This window comes from Podarcis filfolensis, assembly GCF_964270895.1.
Source record: "Podarcis filfolensis genome assembly, chromosome: 6".
Classification (NCBI taxonomy): domain Eukaryota; kingdom Metazoa; phylum Chordata; class Lepidosauria; order Squamata; family Lacertidae; genus Podarcis; species Podarcis filfolensis.
The window spans coordinates 68,865,219-68,886,735 of record NC_139609.1 but is presented as its reverse complement, the minus strand read 5'-3'; the positions used below and the strand labels follow the sequence as shown (position 1 = coordinate 68,886,735).

Sequence of the window (21,517 nt, the reverse complement as noted above, 5' to 3'; positions counted from 1 at the left end):
AAACCCAGGTGAGTTCTACTCTCCTAGCTGAAGCTTGGCAGCTAAGTGTTTAATTTGCATTTGGTGTTTGAATACATTTTTAATATAATTGTAGCTCTTTGGTGTTTAGCCTGAAATAATTAATACATTTTGTGATGCATATCAGTGTTAGCTATATATTTGCAAAGTCAGATTTTTATATATCCGTGCCCCCCAAAATACATTCTTTACATATACCATGATGCTTATATCTACAGCCTGTTGTTTTCTGGAGAACTGTACTATTTTGCTGCTCAGTCTTCTATGTAACATTTATGAACTGTTGTTAAATGGCTGTGCAAACATTTGTGTCTTGTATTTTTTAATAAGTATCTCCAGATGAATGAATTATTTAAAATGGAAGGCCATGTTAGGTAGCTTTATGACATTATGGAAGAAATGCATTCTTTGAGATAATGGCCCAAAGATTAATAATTTAGTTTCAAATATTTTTATCCTTCTCTCTATCTAAAATATAATCAAAGCAGCTATTAAATCTAAAACATCAGTAACTACAGTTTGGTACAAAATAAACAGCACAGCATAGCTTTTTGGTAAGTATAAAAGACAAAAGCTTTGTGAACTACCCATATGAGAACAAATAAAGATGGAGCAAAGTAGACATCTCTCAAAATGACGTTCCAAAATATTTGCACATTGTCAGAAAAGGCCCTGTTCCTATGGTCTACCAGTGACATTTCTGGTGATGAAGTATGGAACAAGACTTTGGTGTCTCAATATTTCAGCAGGTTCCTAAGACAGACTTAATAGTTTTGATTAATAGAATGTATATATCTGGACTGGTTTATCTCAAAACTCCTTATGGTTGCAGAGAAAGATTTGGCTGTAAACAATACTATTGCTTGCTTGTGATGATTGAAAGCATGTCCCTGTTTTTGTGTAAGATCAGAATTTGGTGCACATAGTGCAAGTGAAATACTTATGTAGGTCAGATTAGGAGGCTTCTACTTTTTTCAGACCAAGGACCAGTCTAAAGTGCAGACATGTGTTTGGGCATTTATACTTAATTTTCATCATACAGGCTTCGTCCTATTTGTGCAGGGTTACATTCCTGGTGCCTGCACACATCGGAGCATACATAAGCCTACTCTTTTACGCCCCCAACTTGTGTTCAGACCACTTCCACAGACCACATTTGTTTGGCAGTAGTTCTGCTGTTGGAGTCTGCGTTAGATCCTGGAGCACCAGTTGAATAACTGTGGTAATAAGGTATGCAACAAGGTATCTTCAGACAATACACCTTGATTTATGGACTTAATCCGGAAGTCCGTTCTTAAACCAAAGTGTTCTTAAACCAAGGCGTGCTTTCCCATAGCAGCGGGGGCCTCAATTTACAAATGCAACACTCTCAACAGGAAGCAGAACATGTTCTGCTTCCAAGGCAAAGTTCACAAACCAAAACACCTACTTCTGGGTATGCAGCATTCTTAATCCAAGTTGTTCATAAGCTAAGCTGTTCTTAAACCAAGGTACCACTGTATATTTGTGGTGGGTCTTGAACATGCAAAATTGAATGTTCTTCAAAAACTAGTTGAAGATAATAGAACTTGAGCCTCTGTGCAAAGGTTCCAGTCATAGACACCCTCAATATTATATAACATGGTTTACAGTTTATTCGATCTTTTAACAAAAATGTTTTAGCCTTTTTATGATGTGCTGAGGTCTGTATCTACTGAATAGGCCTATTCACTCTTTTGATTTTGCTGCTTAGGTTATGATTATAACACTTCTGCAGAATAAATGTTTTGTAGATGTTGCTGTCCAAATAATAATAATAATAATAATAATAATAATAATAATAGTTTATACCCTGCCCGTCTGGCTGGATTTCCCCAGCCATTCTGGGTGGCTTCCAACTGAATATTAAAAACAATACAGCATCTTCCACTAATATGTTGTACTAGTTTTGAATGCTTGCTTTAACTTGTACTAAATTGTTTGCTTGCATTTGAATAATCTACACTTTCTTATGCTTTTAAATTAGGGATTAATAAACTTTTTAAAAGCCTTTTCCTATTTCTCATTTGCAAATCTATTGCATAGTAATTTGTATCTGTGACTGTCATAACATCTTAAAGGTGACACTGCAGATTTCAAACCTGTTTTATTTTAAAAGAAAACTCTTTAATTAAGAGTACTTACTACAGTAAATATAAGCAACATTGTAAAACTGGACAAAATATATTACAACACAAAACTACTGTTATCAGCCTGAAGGGAAGGGTTTAAATAAAACAATAACTATTATAATTATAATTATAATTATAATTATAATTATAATTATTTCTACCAGGAACTAAATGAACTTCAGAAAGACTGTGACATCACATTTTCACCAAATATGATGTACAGTATCCAGTACATCAATAGCCCTTCCAGCACTTAGACATTAGGATGAATGTGAAGTACTCTCTGTATCTTCATGAGATTTAGCATTATTAGTGGATGACTTTGAACGTTGCCTCTTTGATCTAGCATAGATATATTGAAAAAATGTTTAAATGAAATTTGCTTCCAGTATTCTGGTGGCATAAGCTGGTTTCCTGATTTGTTTAGTAATGGGAAAATGTGCTTGTTAATCCCAGGCAACATGGCACCTTTGGAGCGTTTATTTTTCATACTTCTGGCTACTGGCTACTTGGTTGTTTCAGCTAAAGTTCATTTTATAGTTCTCTCTGCAACCATAAGGAAAAAGGAAGGTTCTTCTGATGAGCTTCAACTAAATCAAAGCCAATTTATTGAAAATTTTATGATACTTCAAAAGCAATTATGTAAGTTTTTATCCCTTCATGTTAGCAAGCTGATGAATGGTTTTAAAAACATTTTCTTTTAACAAAAAAGGGGTTTTTTTAAAAAAAAAGAAATCATGAACATTTTAAATACTATTTCCTTTATCACATTATTTTTCCTAGAGATGCCAGTCCTTTTTTAATTTAGGAAGGCTTTTGACAGTACTATGTAGCTATTTCAGAGTGGCATTATCTGAAACAGCAACATAATCAAACACAGGGTGCAGGAGAGGTGTATTACTGGTTCCTATCTGACTTCTAAAATACATCTTGCAGTGCCTGGTAACTCTAGAGTTTTCCATCCAAACACCAAACCAAGTATTGGCTTGCTTGTATAAAGGAATTAATGGCTTTGTGAAAGCTGCAGAGTAGGAGGAGATTCTTTAAAAAAAAAGAAAAAAGAACAAAGGTGAGGAGCAAGGAATAGGCTGGAGAGATTTCATGTCTCTAGATACCAAGCAATGTGATGTATAGGAATTTTGAAGTAGTTATGCATTCCTGTGTGGGACTGAAGTATAAGATTGTGACATAAGATAAGTGTTTTAAAAATAAAAAGTTCATTGGTGCACAGGAGCCTAAAATATTATTCCAGCCTTGAGCTAAATGAGCTTAATGCAAGAAGTTTGCTTTTGGATTGTCATATCTGAAGCTGGTGTTCTCCAGAAGGATTTGTCTTGGTTCCAGTTTTTGACTGTGTTCTTGTCAACAGCCTTTAACATTCCATATTGCAATTTACTGGAAAGCTTTGATGCAATTGTGCTTTAAAAGTACTTTGTAGAGAAAGCTGCATGCATAAAGATCACAAATTGTAAATTGATTTAAGATCTGCAGGAGCTTTTAAACATAAGTATCTAGGTTAAGCATATGGTGTCTTAAATAGTCTGACCTAGCCGTTGCCTTTTCTCATCTGCAGGTGTGTGTGTTTCAGCGCAGCATGGCTGTGGTCATCCGCTTACAAGGTCTCCCAATTGTGGCGGGGACTATGGACATTCGCCACTTCTTCTCTGGATTGACCATTCCTGATGGGGGCGTGCATATTGTAGGGGGTGAGCTGGGTGAGGCTTTCATCGTCTTTGCCACTGATGAAGATGCAAGGCTGGGTATGATGCGCACAGGTGGTACCATTAAAGGGTCCAAAGTAACACTGTTGCTGAGCAGTAAAACTGAAATGCAGAATATGATTGAACTCAGTCGCAGGCGCTTTGAAACAGCAAATCTAGATATGCCACCCGCAAATGCTAGCAGGTCTGGGCCTCCACCTAGTTCTGGAATAAGTAGCAGGGTGACTCTTCCTACGACAGTACCTAACTTTAACAGTCCCTCTCCTAGTGTAGTTACTGCAGCTACTTCGGTTCATGAAAGCAACAAAAACATACCAACATTCTCCACTGCCAGTATGGGAACTGCTCCTCCTAATATTGGTGCTACTTTTGGAAGTCCCACCTTTAGTTCCACCATACCTAGTACAGCATCCTCAATGAACACGGTACCACCTCCACCAATACCTCCAATTCCAGCTCTGCCATCATTGCCCCCAATGCCTTCCATTCCTCCCATCCCTGTCCCACCTCCAGTACCTACACTGCCTCCTGTTCCCCCAGTTCCCCCAATACCTCCTGTACCTCCTGTGCCACCTATGAACCCTCTGCCTCCTTTATCAGGAATGCCTCCAATGAATCCCCCACCTGTAGCACCTTTGCCTACAGGAATGAATGGATCTGGAACAGCCATGAATCTGAGCACTAACTTGAATCCAATGTTCATGAGTCCCATAAATCCTATTCAGATCAATTCTCAAAGTGGTGTGAAATCACTTCCTGTCAATCCAGATGATCTGTATGTCAGTGTGCATGGAATGCCATTCTCAGCAACAGAATCTGACGTGAAAGACTTTTTTCATGGACTTCGTGTGGATGCAGTGCATATACTGAAAGATCATGTAGGACGAAATAATGGAAATGGATTAGTTAAGTTTTGTTCTCCTCAAGATACATTTGAAGCCTTGAAGCGAAACAGGATGCTGATGATTCAGCGCTATGTCGAAGTTGGTCCTGCAACAGAGAGACAGTGGGTGTCTGCAGGAGGCCATATAACATTCAAGCAAACCATGGGTCCTTCTGGACAAAATCATCCTTCTCCTCAGACTCTCTCTCTGTCTAAATCACCTAATGGTCAGAAAAGATCCAGATCCAGATCACCACATGACCAGGGCTTCTGTGTTTATTTAAAAGGACTTCCTTTTGAATCTGAGAACAAGCATGTAATAGATTTCTTTAAAAAGCTTGATATTGTGGAAGACAGTATTTACATAGCTTATGGACCCAATGGGAAAGCACTTGGTGAAGGTTTTGTTGAGTTCAGAAATGAAACTGACTACAAAGCAGCTTTATGTCATCATAAGCAGTACATTGGAAATCGTTTCATTCAAGTACATCCCATAACAAAAAAAGCTATGTTAGAAAAGATAGAAATGATTCGGAAAAGACTGCAGAACTTCAACTATGATCAGCGTGAGATCATTATGAATACTGAAGGGGAGACTGGCCCTTCTAAACTATGTGCACATATATCCAATATCCCCTACAACATTACTAAAATGGAAATCCTTCAGTTTCTAGAGGGACTGGCAGTGGAAGAGAACTCTATACAAATTCTTGTTGATACTAATGGGCAAGGTTTAGGACAAGCACTGGTCCAATTCAAAGCTGAAGAAGATGCTCGTAAATCAGAGCGCCTGCATCGAAAGAAACTAAATGGGAGAGATGTTGTGCTAAGAGTTATTTCCCTTGAAGAAATGAGAGAAATTGAGAGAAATCCTCCCTCCCAGGGGAAAAAAATGTTGAAAATGCCATTGCAAGGGAGTGCACTAATGCCAGGAGTGCAGAATGCTGGTGGGGATAAACATTCTTTCATAGGTAATAGCCCCAAAGATGCAAACAGTGGTCCTCCTTTTCATTTTCCCAGCAATTTCAGTGGGTCTAATGCATTTGGCCCCCCTCTTCCACCTCCAGGAATGGGTGGTGGCTTTGGTGATTCAAGGCCAGGGATGCCTTCTATTGGAAATAGTGGCCTGCCTGGTCTGCCTGGTTCAGGAATTGATGTTCCGGGTTTTGGAGGTGGGCCTAGCAATTTAACTGGGCCATCAGGTTTCACAGGAGGTCCTCAGAACTTTGGAAATGGGCCTGGTAATTTAACTGTTCCTCCTAACTTTGGTAGTGGACCTCCAGGTCTTGGTGGTGCGCTTGGACATTTAAGTGGACCTCCAGGGTTTGGACCTGGACCTGGAAACTTGCATATCGCTGGGCCACCTGGGTTTGGGGCTGGCTCTGGAAAGCCAGGGCCAACTGTCATTAAAGTTCAGAATATGCCCTTTACTGTATCAGTGGATGAAATTTTGGATTTCTTCTATGGTTACCAAGTAATCCCAGGTTCAGTGTGCTTAAAATACAATGAAAAGGGCATGCCAACAGGTGAAGCAATGGTTGCATTTGAATCTCGTGATGAAGCAATGGCAGCTGTTGTTGATCTGAATGACAGGCCAATAGGCTCAAGAAAAGTCAAACTTGTTCTAGGGTAGCTGGTAATATAAAATGTTTGTAGAATAGATATTAGTGCTGTGATTTATGCATTCAGACTGTTTTATAGTAGCTCCAGGTTAGAACCTATAAATTGTTTAAACTTTCCATTTGTTTTGATTTGACTGGTTTAATTGTTTACAGAGCAATCACTGCAAGGGGAAATGTGCAGTTGTTCTACCAGTACAGATACATAAAGAAGGATTCTCATAAGTAGAAAAAGTTTGCTAATGCTAAATTAACCATGCAATGTTTATCAAGGAGTCTAGATTGTGTTTTTGTTTTTTGTTTTTTGAAATCTTGGATGAGGAAAACTGTCTTGATGAAGTTAGTGATCTCTTAGTGGGTGCTGTTGCAAGCTATTGTAAAATAGGAAGTAGCTATTTCTAGAGTTGGTTAAAAGCTGGCTGAATTTCTTTGTTTACACAGGTCAAAGTTTTTTTGTTTTTGTTTTTTGGGGGTTATTTTGCTTAAAAGTCCCGAGTTTAACTTTGCAACTGAATAAAGTCTAAGTATACACAGATTGTTTATGTACCTTATTTTTTCAAAGATTCTTGGTGTATGGACAGTGAAATTATGTACATTGAGAAACATATAGGCAGTTTTCCTATACATAAACAGAACAATCTGTAAAATTCCAGCTTTTGTGGAATAATTTTAGTTCATATTTCAACTGACTGTATAGAATAAGGCTTTTGCCACAAGTGCAGATACCTTCATTTATTACTCTGCATCTTTACTGTATGCTTAATATTGAATACATGGAGGTGCCATACCATGCCACAATTTGAAAGTATAACTGTTTGATTAGATGGATTTGTTAGGATTGTATGTTACAGTTGGGATAGGATCCTCATCACTTGGTTTTTGTACACTCTGTATGTTGTGTATATTTTTGAACCACACCCTTCTGAAATCTCTTGGTTTATTAAGTGAACATAAGGGACTGATGCAAAGTGTTAATGTTAGCAATCATTTGTGTTACTATGATTCCATGAAATCTTGTGAATTATTGCTATGATCACTTAAGATATTAAAGCATTGAAATGTCTCCCGTCACAAATTGAGTTCTTAAAGTCTTTCCAATAGATTACATTGTTCAAATTCTGTGTAGAATTGTCACTTTCTTGGTAGAACTCTCTTATGAAAGAGGGAAGATGCAAATCAAAGACTGTCCATGATTAGATTCAACAAGTTGCCTGAAAAAACACTTGCAAATCATTGTATATTTAAAAAACATTTTAAGCTATTCTGATCCCAGTTAAAGGGAAACAGTGTCCATTTGAGTTGGGTATGATGGAACATCTGAAGTGCACAGCCTGGCATAATGTAGACGTGCAAGTGGCAACCATTCTATTCTAGTCATCCAGTGTGTTAGGTGAATGAAAAAACATGCTGAATTGCTGCATCATGAGAGGATTTTGCAGTACAGTAATTCAAGGATTGTGTGAAAGTGTTGCAATGAAGTGGTGGCTGTATTACAAATTTTGTAATTCATGGATTTGGAACTGTTTTGACAGGAACAGAGATGGTGCATTCCTGAAAAATGACATGATTGTACTACACTGTTAAAATTACTAAGCCTCCTGTTAATAAAACTGTCTTTCTGAAGTTTCTTGCTATCTATTTTTAATTGTCTGGTGTGTTTCAACAGCAGACTTCTTTTATTGAACAGTCAATAAAAATATTACATTTTGAGGAAATGGCCTGAATAGGGAATGAGCATTTTCTACTTCTATTTTTAAAGTTTGTTCTCTAATTGCCAACTAGTTTGCAATCATATGGGTATGACTGCAGGAAGACAAATCCTGAAAAGTAAAATAATGAGGTTGAACTGAAAAGTTCTGTTTCATGAATGAAATGACTTCTTTCAATCACTGGTGGCTATTTCCATGGATGGGCAGTCCCTTTAATGAGTGGAATGGAACCTTTGGATTTAGCCCAATGTTTTATTTCAAGAATTGGTTGAATTTTGAAAGTAGTATGTAGATGAATTGGTAACCGTACTTAAATATTGAAAAATCCTAGCATTGCCTTTGTTGATGTTAACTTCAATTAAACTGGTGGTTTTTAGTCCTCTCTCACTTAATGGTTTTGAACGCTTCCTTTCACTTTGACGTGGGATTGTTAGGATACTTCTGCAAATACTCTAGAAAATACAGCAGGGTACTAGGAAACTCTTGTAGACTTGTTTCTTCAGATTGTTATGCAGATGGTGTTTGAAATCCCATCTGATTCATATCCTGTATACTGTTTAAAAATTAAAAAATAGTGCACTAGTAAATCTCTTAAAATGAGAGGATATATTTGTCTGAAGTTTTTTAAATTGCAGCTGATCTTGCTAAAGCTATACTCAAAGCTTAATATTTATATTTGGTGTTTATATACTCTCCAGTTAATCATGTCCTCTGGTCAGTGGCTATATTGACACTTTAACACATCAGTATACATATCAGATATTGGAAAATTCAAGTGATGTTATTGTAGGAGTTTTCTTAGTGGTGTACAAGCTGAAATTAATTTGGGAGCTTGTGTTAAAGTTTTGACGAGAAGACAATGTTTTCCTGGAAAATTCTGCAAGATGGATTGGATCCTAGAAACCACTTACAGAATGTGCTGTCTCACCCACTCCAGGATTAGACGATCTTTATGTATATGGAGAAGGGAGTTACAAGACACCACAGAACCCACCTTGCATTAACAGAAATTTATTCTTCCCATACTAGAGTCCCTTTTTATTCCAAATAAATGAGTAGAACAAACAGCTAAATTTTGCTTATTTTATCTAAGAAAACTTTACAGTGCAATCTTATGCCTATTTACTCAGAAGTCAGCCCCATTGAGTTCAATGGGACTTATTCTTAGGTAATTATGTATAAGATTATATTCGCAGTATGATTTCCAGTGTACAACAGATTGTCACCCTCATTGGAGTAGCGAAATAATATTTGTTTAGAGATGAAAGGCCAGAGAAATACAAGCAATATGTCTTTCAGATTCCAGTTAGATTTGTCTTTAATATTGGAGGTTCCAGTGGCATCTGTTAAATGAAACACTTTTCACCAGTTTCACCTAGTGTGCCTGCTGCAGTGCCTCCTGGGCATAATTTGCCTTTCTACAGTTATCTTTGCTGTTAACATCCATACTGCATAGTGTTGTATGTAGGATGTCCAAACTTCACTTTAAATAGCTGCTTGGAACTTATCCTGCCAGTATATATTATGTTTTAATCTTAATTCTGTTGGTTGGATCCTGAGAGAAAATGAGTGGAACTCTGCTCGCACAATGGGGTTTTCTTGGCTCATCTTCCACACATCAATCCTCTGTGCCCCCTGGAAAGCTGTTCCTGAAGGTCAAGGGTCCTTTTGAACACTCTTTGATGGGGCATGTGACTGCAGCAGGAAATGGGTACCGCTTGAGAGGGCTGCCTTGTACAAATGGAAGTGCCTTTCTGCTTTTAGGAAATATCTTTGGATCCAAGCCATTGAGTACAAGTAAAGTACTGGTCTTGATTGAAAGTTCAGAATTGGGGCTTCTGAAGGGCGTCTGATTCTCTGCAAATGTCTAAATTCATTGAGATCTTTAGAGAACCTACTGTGAGTACCCCTGCTTTTGGAGATTCAGTGCATGACTAATGGGGATAGAGTACTGTGAGTGGTGATGTCGAATTGATGGAATAAATTGATAGAACCACTTAGCTAACCCCTAACTTTGCTAGCCTTTAGCTAACATTGGGGAGCATTAGATGGATTTAATTATATTTTTTGCTCTGCTAACGTTATTTAAGGAGCAATATTGTAGAAGGCATAGTGAGTCTTGTTTCTAAACATGTAGCTGATGTTCTCTAAGAATATGAAATTAATATACTTCTATATGAACCAGTGGCTTCAAGTTACAAGAAAGGAGATTCCAACTAAACATCAGAAAAAAACTCACAGTAAGAGCTGTTCGACGGTGGAACGGTCTCCTTCGGGAGGTTGTGGACCCTCCTTCCTTGGAGGTTTTTAAGCAAAGGTTGGGTGCTGTGGATGCTTTAACTGAGATTCCTGCATTGCAGGAGGTTGGACTAGATGACCCTTGGGGTACCTTCCAACTGTACAATTCTGTGATTCTATAATACAGTTTTCTAGATTTTGATTAGAATTTTATAAACTGCCTTTCTGCTTTAGAGTATTTGAAGCAGTGTTCAGGAAAAACACCTAACAGTACACTGCCAGAGTATACGGCACTTTATTAAATCAAATACTACACAGTTATTCACCATGAGGAAGCTACTTATTAAATTCTAACTACGAGAAAGAAGAAAAACGTATAGAAGAGAGATAAAGGTGGAAGGAATAATTTTTGTGTTCAGCTGCACACATTTAGGCATTTTGTCTTTGGGTGGGAAGCCTTTATGGAAGATAGACGTTTTGAGATGTGATACAATATTGATTTATAAAGAGGAGCAAACAGTAGAGCCATTTAAGTGAGCTAGTGGCTTTTGGGAAGCAGAGGACACCAAACATGATGGTGCCCAATGTTACGACACTTTACTGTAAAAGCAACTATTTATAATGACTTGAAATAATCTCCGTTAGAAGACGCTGTTGTGTTAAAACAAAGGACTTCCATTTTTTAAAAATATATATCAGATATTGTGTTAGAAAGCTACCACTTGGTGATTCAGTTAAGGAAACCTATGCACATAAGCAGGTTTCTGTGTATTTTTTATTTAACCAGATTTCTGTTTAATTTAACAATTTATATCATGTTTAATTGTAAGCACCTCTAGGAAGTTTACATAAAATATATAATAAATATTACAACAAAGAATAAATAAATATTGCCTCAACAAAGAAGTTTTTAGCAGGCACCAAAAATAGTACAGCAAAGGCACCTGTATAATGCCGAAAGGAATTGCGTTCCAGAGGAGGTGTGGCGTTAACAGCATTGTAGGCAGTATTGAGTTCAGTACACTAAATAGGGGTCAGCAGCTGGAAGTGCTTGTGCCAAATTCAGCCAGCCAGCAACACAGAGGCAGAAGAGATGTTGAGGCTGCAATATCTGTGGCATCAGCTTGCTGGCAGGCCACTTTTTAGGGACTGCATGTGGGATTTTGGCAAATAAGCATCCACTCATTAAAGTGAGAGGAAAACACTGCTGACTTGCAGCATTCAGAAATTTGTTTTTGATCTGTTGTTGGTCTGCCGATGCATAAGACATTAGTCCTTACACTACATAAGTGATTGATTGTAAAGAGCATATGGAAGGGACACTGCCAGATTTCTGAAATTGTGATAATTTCTCGTAGTGAAAAATGCTTTATTTTGGTGTTTCTATTCTACATAGCATAGTTACTTGTGCGAGGAACTTGGCTTTGTGTTTGTATTTTTTAAAAAGCAAAATTCTGCATTAAAAGAAGAAAATTCCTGCAGCCTGCCTAAATTACACAACTTAATTTTGCTTGCTTCTGCTTCTCCTTATTTATTGCCCATGCACTTTATCTCTGTCCATGATACCTAGAGACTTGGACTTTATATTCAACGTTTTCATGTAATTCGTGGTTTTATGTATTTATGCAGACTTGTGTACAGGCAGCTTTATTATTTTATTTGTTGTGTGTGTGTGGCCAAGGACATATGTCTCTCCCAGTATATCTTCACAGCTGCCTTTATGAAGAATAGTGACTGTCCAAGGATTTACACAGTGCTCTTCATGGCTTAGTGGGGATTTGAATGTGGGTCTCTCCTAGGTCCAACAAAATTCTGTTGTAGCTTAGGTGTGTGTGCACAACTGTCCCCTGTTGTAACTATTATTTTTGGTGCAATACTAAGTTCTAATTGGTAGCAATAAGGTTTATTGCAAAATATGCCTGAGCATATGAAAAGTGATAGGTTGCAGGTACTCAAGCTACAATTGCGGCAATTGAGAACTTTTTTTGGCAGCCTTTCTTTTGATTTCAGGTCCTTTCTGTGGATTTTGAGATTTTTAGGTTAGCTAGCTTTGGCCTTTGCAGTACAGAGTTTGGTGAAATACTTAGTAACAAGTTTAGAAAATTGTTGTTATTCCTTCTGAATTGTGCTTCTTTTACTCAGAACAAGTTTAAATGTATTCAGCACTTAGATGGTTTAGCTCACAAGTTTATTAATACATGGGCCTTCCACCAAAAACCGAATGTGTCATATGTGAGAGAGATATATTTTTGTGCTAAAATTGGTTACTATGGTGCAGCAGAACATTAGTTTGCAGGTTCAATATGAGGTTTGTTCTCTACCTTTTGAACCAGGATTTACTGAATGATACTCTCTCTTAAACTTGTTTAGGTGTAGTTAACAGATATTTCTCAAATACGTATAGATTAATTCCAGAGTAGTTGTTCCCAAACTTTCCCCCCCCCAGGGGCCACTTGAAAATTGGATGGCAGACCACTTAGTTATTTTTCTACCTGTTGTAGCAATTGTCATGCACTTGCAGATGCTGTGTGATTTTTACTTGTATTTAATTGTATTACAACTTGTATTCCAGAGAATAAAATTGTAATACTATATGAGAAATGAAAAGATAAAATTCAAATGAATATTTATTGTGGACATGCTATGGATCACCTGGGTGAAGCTCGCAGACCACAGTTCAGAAACCCTTGCTATAGAACCTTGTTAAAGTTTTCAGAATAGTGAAACTTTGCATACAAGTAATGCGATGCTTAATTTAAGGTGCATGCATGGCCCTTGGGAGAACTATCCTTTTTTGCTTGGATTATTCAAACATTTTTTTCTTGCATTCTTTACTGTTAAGCTGTAGGTCTAGTGTTGTGTATTGGATCTGGTTATTACTATGGACAATAAAATTAAAATCTAAACTTTGACTATAGAATACTAGAAATTATACTGTATAGATTGAAAACTTCCTTTAGCAAATCAGTGTTGTCAGTCATCCTTTGTTCTATCACTGGAAAATGGTGGTATTTTGACACTGGCCTATCAAGAATACGGTTGTGATGCTAAAGAATCCAGAGAATTACATCACATTTAATATACATCACTTTAAGGTAGGTAAAACGTCTAGCTACATGGTTGATTGGCAGTCGGTGCATTTAATTTGCTTGGATTAGCTCTCAGGGTTCTAGCAAAGTGTTTTGTTCATATCTATGACTCATGTGGCCCTCATGGTAGTATTCCTAAACCACCTCAAAGGTCTATAAGCTGTAAGGCAGTTGGCTCTGCTTACTCACTCAGTGATGATGACCAAAAATATTTCTCACTCTATCACAAGACAGTACAAGTGTCAAATCTCCTAAAGAACAGATACTATGATAGATTTGAACTTTGCGGACTTAATACTAGTGCAGAAAAAATTGTGGTCATTGTGTGGATGAGCAGTACCAGCCACCTTAAGGTCATTGTAAAGACTACATCCCTTGAAAAAATAGATTTTGAAATGCACCAGGAACAAAGAATAGTCTGCCCCTCTTATCATTATTGTGCGTTTCTTTTCTTCAACATTCCTTATATTTGTTGGATACCTCTTGTAAACCTAAATACTATCTTCATCTAAGAGGTTTATTTATTTATTTTTATGTCATTTATCTTTCACTTAATATTTAGAATGTCTTAAGTGGTGTACTTTAAAAAAAAGGATAAGGATTATTAAAATTCATAATAGCAATAAGAAACTACTGAAAACCACTGCTTTGAGAGTCCCCCCCCCCTCCGGCATACAGGTATACATTTTATGAAATAAGAATAATAAATAACTGCTGAAACAGGAAAGTCTGTCAAGAACCTGAAATTCAGTAGGGAAGAGTTCTGCATAATCTCAAAGCAGATTATCAAATTTGGTAGAAATTCAAATTAGGCCAAACTAGAGAACACATTTCCATGTAATAAGGAATGTGCAGTCAACACTGGAAAAATTATTCACTCAAAGTTAACCACCTAAAATTTGGTGCTGCTAAGAATTGAGAATTCTTTTGTTTCATTTCTCTTCGGGGCTGGCTGTTAGGAATTCTTCTTTCGAATGAAGGCTCAGAGCAGCTTAAGTAGCAGCCTCCTGCCTACCCACTCAGTAATTGGATTCACTCTTGTTTAGCTTCACTGGTGCACTCTGTGATCTCCAGTTGAAGGGTGGTATACAAATTTAATAAATAAAAATTATAAATGATAGATTTTCCTAATAGAGCTACTCCAAAGAGAAATGCTAACAATAACTATATGCAAATTATGCACTTGCTTAGTAGGGAGAGTTTTTTATTTAACCAATGCATGATTTTTCTAATGAAACTGAGAGGTGGCCGTTGAATTTCCTCACATGTATGCAGAAGCATTTCATGCTACCTACAGAAGCTGCTTTGTATCCAAGCTTACGATGTTTCCAGGCATTCAGTACAGTAACTTCTAAAAGGTGAAGATTAGACATTGATTGCCAGTCGATGACAGGTGAGTTACAAGACACAGGTTTTGTTAAAATGGTATCTTAAAGACAACCATGAACCATTACCAGTGTTGTCTTTGTAACAAATTAACCATGTAGTACTTGCAGTATAGATCTGGTGCTGGAAAGAAACAAGTGGCTAAAGAATGAACTAAGCATACACAATGGTGGGAAATACACTAAACAGTAATACATCCTGGCGTTTGGTCGGTTTTCAGCTAGAGGAGGCTTGCAAAATCCCCCAACTTTCAAACAGTAAATAACAAATAAGGTTCTAAGTTGAGCAGCTGTTTTCTCTATAGTTAAGGGAAGAGGATATGTTGATCATCATCACAAATAGGAACTGAAGGTTTCATTGAGATAATGAAACTGCATCTATAATGGCTTATTGCAGGGGTTCCCAAATTCGCCTGGGGACTGAGCTTCATTCAGGTGGTCCACAGTGTGTTTGTGGATTTGTGGTTGAATGTGGGGGTCTGCACATCCATTTCATTAAATAGCCATACTGATCTTTAATTGTATTTTAATTGCTTCTTTTATTTAATACATTCTATGGAAATCAAATTGTAATACAATATGTAAAATAAAAGATGCAATTAAAATACAATTAAAATCATGCAGCATATATCATAATTTAATACAATTACCACAACCAACAGAAAAGTCGGTAAGTGGTCCTCCAAGACCTTCAGCAATTTTCAAAAGGCCCATGTGGGGGAAAGCATGGGAACCACTGGCTTATTGGTTTCTATGGGATTACAGGGCAGAAACTAGCTAGTTAGCATTCTCTGCTGGTAGCCTTTCAGAGAGTACAGAGCAGGTGACAGATGACTTGACAGCTGTTTCACTTGTCTGGTTGCAAATGTGTGTTCCACTCTATATGCCCCATCATACATGCATTTTTAGGGTTGTGTGTAAACTGTTTTAAATGTACATTAAGGTGGTTTGGCTTGTGACAATATCCTTCTTGAAATCATATATTACTTGGAAGTAAAATGATACAAGTATAGTCAATAATGTGCTGCAAGGAAGGATACAGTAAACTTAAAAAAGTAGTGTTGCAATATTAAGGGAGATTGGGATGGAGGAAAAGTAGAAATGACATTCAAACTGAACGTTTTTGCATAAACATGTTTGCTATGTGTAGCTGTATGTTTGGGTATGTATAACATACTCAGAGAAGACTGGTTTATGTTGGTATTTGCTTCTTTCACCTATAGCCATAATGTCTCATACAAAGGAGTCCTTGGCATTTAAGCTTAGTGTTTTCATCCAGCGTAGGAGTATTTTAATTGTCGGATTGCACCTCCGTGCTGCACTATCCATAGTTACTCTGGTGAATGATTTTTATGTATTCTTCTAAATATATGACCTCCTCAGAACACCTTAGCAGGAGTTAATGAAAAATTAATTCAGCCTTCTACTCTATAACTCTACAAGGGGATCCATTTCTACCACTAGTTGCACAGCTTTGAATCTGGAGCAGGAATAACTAATGCTGTATGTTCTAATTCGAAATCCTTACTGCTAGATAGCAGCAGAAAAATGTAAATGCAGCAGTGATAGGCACAGGGATTACTCCTTTAAGCGTAGTAGAAAACTTGTTCTCATGGAGGAGACTGACTAACCAGATGTCACTGGATTTGCACTGGCATAAGCTTAGCCTATATTCGTGGTTGTTAGATGTATATAGAGTTTGGATAAAGATACCCATTTAGTAGAACTATAAAGCAAGAGTATCCTGCTTATGGGAATTATTTGTGGTCTTAACTATTGCTGCCAATGTTGCAAAGCTGATTCGGCAGTTGGGCTGTCCCCCAATGTGTTCACGCTGCAGTTTTTGATTAAACGTCTGCTACTGTGCCTAAATTCATGAAGAGTCTTGGGTATGCTGGGATTTGAAACTGGTCAAACAATAGGCATTTAGAGGATTAATTGTAAAATAAAACCTTCTGAGTCCAAGTCAAGAAGGAGATTAAAACAGATTTCAGATTCTTTTCTGAAGGCACAGCTGGGGTTTGTATATGCAGCACAAAGCAGTTTGTTATTTTTTTCAAAAAGTCACACTGTTTTGCCTGTCAGGCACTTTGGAATCAAGAATATTGCAGGAGAACATTGCCCGTTGTCCATCGTTCATAACTACAATGAGAGATGGAGCATCATTTCCTATTGTATCTTCAGCTGTAGTGAGGGAAATGGCCAGATGAGCGATATGCATGGCCAGATGCACTGACTGTGCAGCTAATAAGCTGAACTTTGAAAAGTAATAAACACTCAGCTTCCTCTTCAATGTAACCTCTGACAAATTTCCCATATGGAAGGCTAGTTGCATGCTTCTAAACAAAAGTGATCTACGTATATGTTTATATGTTTTACCCTGTCTGTGAAAGAGTGGTCTGTATCTGGAAAGCAGAGAAGCCTGTCATTGAGGTGAAATCTCCCATCACGGTTCCACTGCTTCAGCTTCTTGAATAATACAGGGTATTGTACTTCTAAAGCAAATACACTCAAACATACATACCCTATGAAGTGCCATTTTTGGATGAAACACTGAAGTCGCTGTGCGAGAATGAGAATAACAGAAAATGAGAGGAGGAAACGGATTTCAGTTCAGCCATCGTATAAAGTGTTGAATGAGATTAGCAGCATGGATGTGTGTTCTCATCGACACTGCGATGCAGACACCAATGAGCATCCTGAAATCAGAAACATGAAATGTGGATAGCAATGTGCATCCATGTCTTGCTTCCATCTGAATGAGCATTTGCATCAGGTTGCACACACAGCCTGCTGCGATGGGACAGAAGTTCCAAAATTTGTATCTACAATATATTGCAAACATGAAATGCTAATAATATTACACTATATAGGCAGGTTGAAGGAGCCCAGTAATAACAGCAGTATTAAAAGTGAAAAAGGCACCCCCCCACACACACTAGAAAAGTAGGAATGAAAAAAAAGACCTTGTCAAGTGAATTCAAAGACATTATTAAGTAGATAGCTTAAACAGACATGTTTAAGACATGTTTAAAATAGAAAGAACACTCACAGGTGAAAATGTAATTCATCAGAGACTCAATACATTTCTACTTAACTAAAGAACTATTTTGCAGATGAGAGACTCTTAACTTAAGTTACATTCATGCCAAAGCTATGAAGGCAATGAAAACATTGCTGAACTAGGTTGTATACTAGCCACAAATCTCTTCCCACCCCTTCTAGTTAGCAAATATAATAGTTACCTACCAATATTGTGGCTTGTAAGACCAGCTTTTTAGAAAGTCTGAATAGTTTAGCATTGTGCTAAACTAGTTTTTGAAAATGAAATTTGAGCAACGTTTGTTTACATGTGCGGCAACAAATCGGAGAATCTAAAATGAGACAGCAACATTGAAAAACGCAAGTGAAACATGGAATTCAACTTAGTTTATTGTGTGATGATTATATAATCATCACTTAAGGAATAAGCCCAGGCTAGGAAGTGATAGAAAATAATAGCATTTCTTGATCTTAAGTAGTACATGAAGTTCTGGTCAGCTTAACTCAACTGTATGAAACTGCAAACTACAGATCAGGGAGTTACCGATCTGGAAAGCTTAGGCGGTAAGAGTTAAGAAAACTTAGTGGAAAACTTCTTTTAAAAACCCCTTTCATACAATCAAAGTTCCTTAGCATTCAACAAGCTCATGGCAAAGGAAATAAGTGGTTCATGACACCATAAACTTGCCATATTGGCAGTTGTGGGGGGGGGGGGGAGAGTGTAGAAAGCCACTAAAGATGCTCATTCCACCCAGAGTAGACCTGTTGAAATAATAAACATTGCTAACATGCCCATTAATTTCAATGGGTCTACTCTCAGTAAAACTCAAGCCACAATCTATAACTTTAATGAGGTTTGAGAATTAGGAATGGATTAGTAGGGATTGTAGTATGCAGTGGCCTGGGTAATTGAAAATGATTCCTGCGTTGCAGGGGTTGGACTAGATGATCCTCAGGTTCCCAACAGTATGATTCTATGATCAGGAATACATTGGAAGCAGTAAATGATGGTTCAACCAAGTAAGGTTTTTCATTTTCATAATCTGCAGCAATGTACTTGCTGGTAAGTGCTCACATATAAAGGATTGCTCAGTTGGTTAGAGTGCGGTGCTAATAACACCAAGGTTGCAGGTTTGCATATTCCTGCATTACAGGGGACTTGGACTGGATGATCCTCGGGGCCATTTCCAACTCTACAATTTATGATTCTGTGACTGGGGGGGAGGGATTAGAATGGTGCAGTTGATTCTTTCTGCAGCGCTAAATGAAGTAGGTATGTTGTGAGTAGTGTTTTGGGATAGGTCAGGGGGTGGGATGTGAGATGCTTCATTTAAGCATCTAAAGCTCACACAGCAAGTCTTTGAATTCTTAAGCTAATCAAAGTGTGGTAGATAACCTCAAATTATAGCGTCTGTGGGTAAAGAAAAGGATAGGGGTTTGGGTTATTCACCTAGTTACCTGCCTGCTCTGTTGCCCCATTTCTATAGAATCCACCTTCCTCATAGAAGGAAATCACCTGTTGAGTGCAGCAAACTAAATAACACGGCATTGTGTATTGATTCACTGAACAATGCTGCTATCCATATTCTGTGCATATTGTGACCCTGGGGATTTGTTTAGAGAGTGCAGTAGAAATCTGTAAATAAATAAAACCATGAGTGTAGTGAAACAACAAGTGAACTGCTGCTACATAAATTGATCTTTGAACATTTTCACTGCTGTGCTATTCTCTTGAGCAATTTCTTCCACCGCTTCAATTAAGTACTGTGGTGATCCAATGATGCTGAGATATATGTCACATTATAGCTTACTACTGCTTTCCTTTTTTCACATCTGGAAAATGGGTATAAGTATGATACAAACCAAAATGCAGAAGGAACATTCTGAACAGTCTGGATTAAGCTGATGAACAAAAAGCAAGCAATGCTTCTGACTGAGAAATGCAAAATAATGTCCATCTGTTGAAAATTATTGATAATTATTCCAACTACACAGTTTTCAATTTTAAATAGACAGGAAAGCGATTTACTAGAATATCAGCAGGCCATTTCTGTGGTCAAAAGTTATTAGAAGCTAAAAAATAGTACAAGATGTAACCAGTACAACACAGTCTCTGGCCAAATCATCTTAGCTTTGCCTTATCAAAAACATACGAAAATGAAAATAGAAACAATTTAAGATGAGCAGCCAAATTCATGATTCTCTATTGATTCTAAAATATAATTAATTGACCAGACTGATGTGTCGGTAGTGTAGTAGGGAAGATTCGTATGCCCATTCTGAAAGAATGAACTTAACAAAGAGGCACAAAGAAATGGCTTTTGCTGTATAAATTACATTATAAAGTCTAGTGACACTATTATATTCAAAAGGTCTAGAAAATGGAAATAACATATAACATCTTATTGGCTCTTTGCCAAGAAGTACCTGAAACCTCATGCATATATGCAATGCCTTTTTCTGGGGGTACGCAGGGGTATGCATACCCCTAAACATTTTGTGAATCTAACTTTGACCTCATTGGGGGGCAGTATTTCAATATGAGTAGGAAAATGAGAGTACCCCTAAACATTTTTTTATATATAGAAAAAAAGCACTGCATATATGTGATCTGACTTAACATTACTAAATGGGAGTAAACAAAAGATATATTGCTCCATGATGGCACTTGGTTCAATTTCCTATCTTCTAGAAAAGAAACTAACCTGCTATTCAGTCAGTTAGGGTTATGATGCATAAAAATCCCTGTTCAAAGGTTTAGGTTAGAAACTCTGGCCCGGGTTTAGACCTTACCTAGTAAGCATTTGTGGAAACTAAATCTTGGCACCGTTCAGCTGTAGAAAGGAAATATGGTGAATTCATCGAGGAGTATCAGTCAGACAACTTCTTGGCATATGTGTCACATGCAGAGTTCAAAGAGTGTAACAAACTAGAGCATTTATCCTTTGATGCAGTCGAATGAGATGAGAGTAGCAAATAGTGTAGATTAGGCTATGTTATGTGATAGCTAGCTGTTGGTTTCTCTGCCACATTGCACCCTGCTTTCAGGTTTGCCACCCATTGTATATTTTAACTTGTAAATTAGTGTTCTTAGCTCCTTTCTCTTGTAAACTCTTAGCACCTGTCTGAAATGCAGATTAAGAAACTATTTGGGGTAGATTCATAGTTTAACAGCAGAGAGAAATACGATTATAAAAGGCATCTGTCTCTCATTATTGTACCATTTGACTAGTTAGAATGAGCATTTGAAAGAATTTGTTAGCTTGACCACTGTTGAATCCATGGGTGGCATCACTCATTTTGGGTTTAGACCTTACCTTACACAGTAATTGTTTACATATTTCTGCTTATTAGACTTTTTCAGTAAAAAGATCAGTATTACTTGTCTGAATGCTTGTAAACTAATGAAATAATTCTTACTGCTTCCAGAACATGTTTTCAGACATATGTTTGTGACTCATTCTTCAGCTTTTAATAAGTAAATGCAAACTTTTGAGCTGATTCTCAATCTTACAAATTGTTGGTGGGCTACCTGTTAATAAACTCTGACATCAAGATAAAAGCAACAAATCTAAAATTTGAGGGTTTAATAGACTCTGAACCTCTAGACTCCAAAAGAGGTCTCTAAAGCACAAAACCTACAAAACAGTTGAAGTGTTGCAG

At 37.3% G+C, this 21,517-nt stretch overlaps 3 protein-coding genes across 10 annotated transcripts in view; all 3 read left to right on the top strand.

Annotated features, from left to right (window-relative positions):
- Window positions 1–21,517, top strand: part of LOC310764228 (fer-1-like protein 4) — a 114,057-nt gene that overhangs the window by 8,032 nt on the left and 84,508 nt on the right. The gene's annotated exons all lie outside the window — the stretch shown is intronic.
- CPNE1 (copine 1) overlaps window positions 1–21,517 on the top strand; it is a 50,832-nt gene that overhangs the window by 3,634 nt on the left and 25,681 nt on the right. For 2 of the 8 annotated variants that reach the window (XM_083617711.1, XM_083617717.1), the window contains exon 1: window positions 3,742–3,883. The exons of the other annotated variants lie outside the window; for them this stretch is intronic. The gene's annotated coding sequence lies outside the window, so the exon portion shown is untranslated. Of the gene's footprint in view, window positions 1–3,741; window positions 3,884–21,517 lie in introns of those variants that run through there. 8 annotated transcript variants of the gene reach the window in all.
- On the top strand, window positions 3,763–8,014 carry RBM12 (RNA binding motif protein 12; the record flags this gene model as incomplete). Its single annotated transcript, XM_083617707.1, has 1 exon — window positions 3,763–8,014. One exon carries the CDS (start codon window positions 3,763–3,765, stop codon window positions 6,403–6,405), a length of 2,643 nt encoding a protein of 880 aa, XP_083473833.1. The 3' UTR covers window positions 6,406–8,014.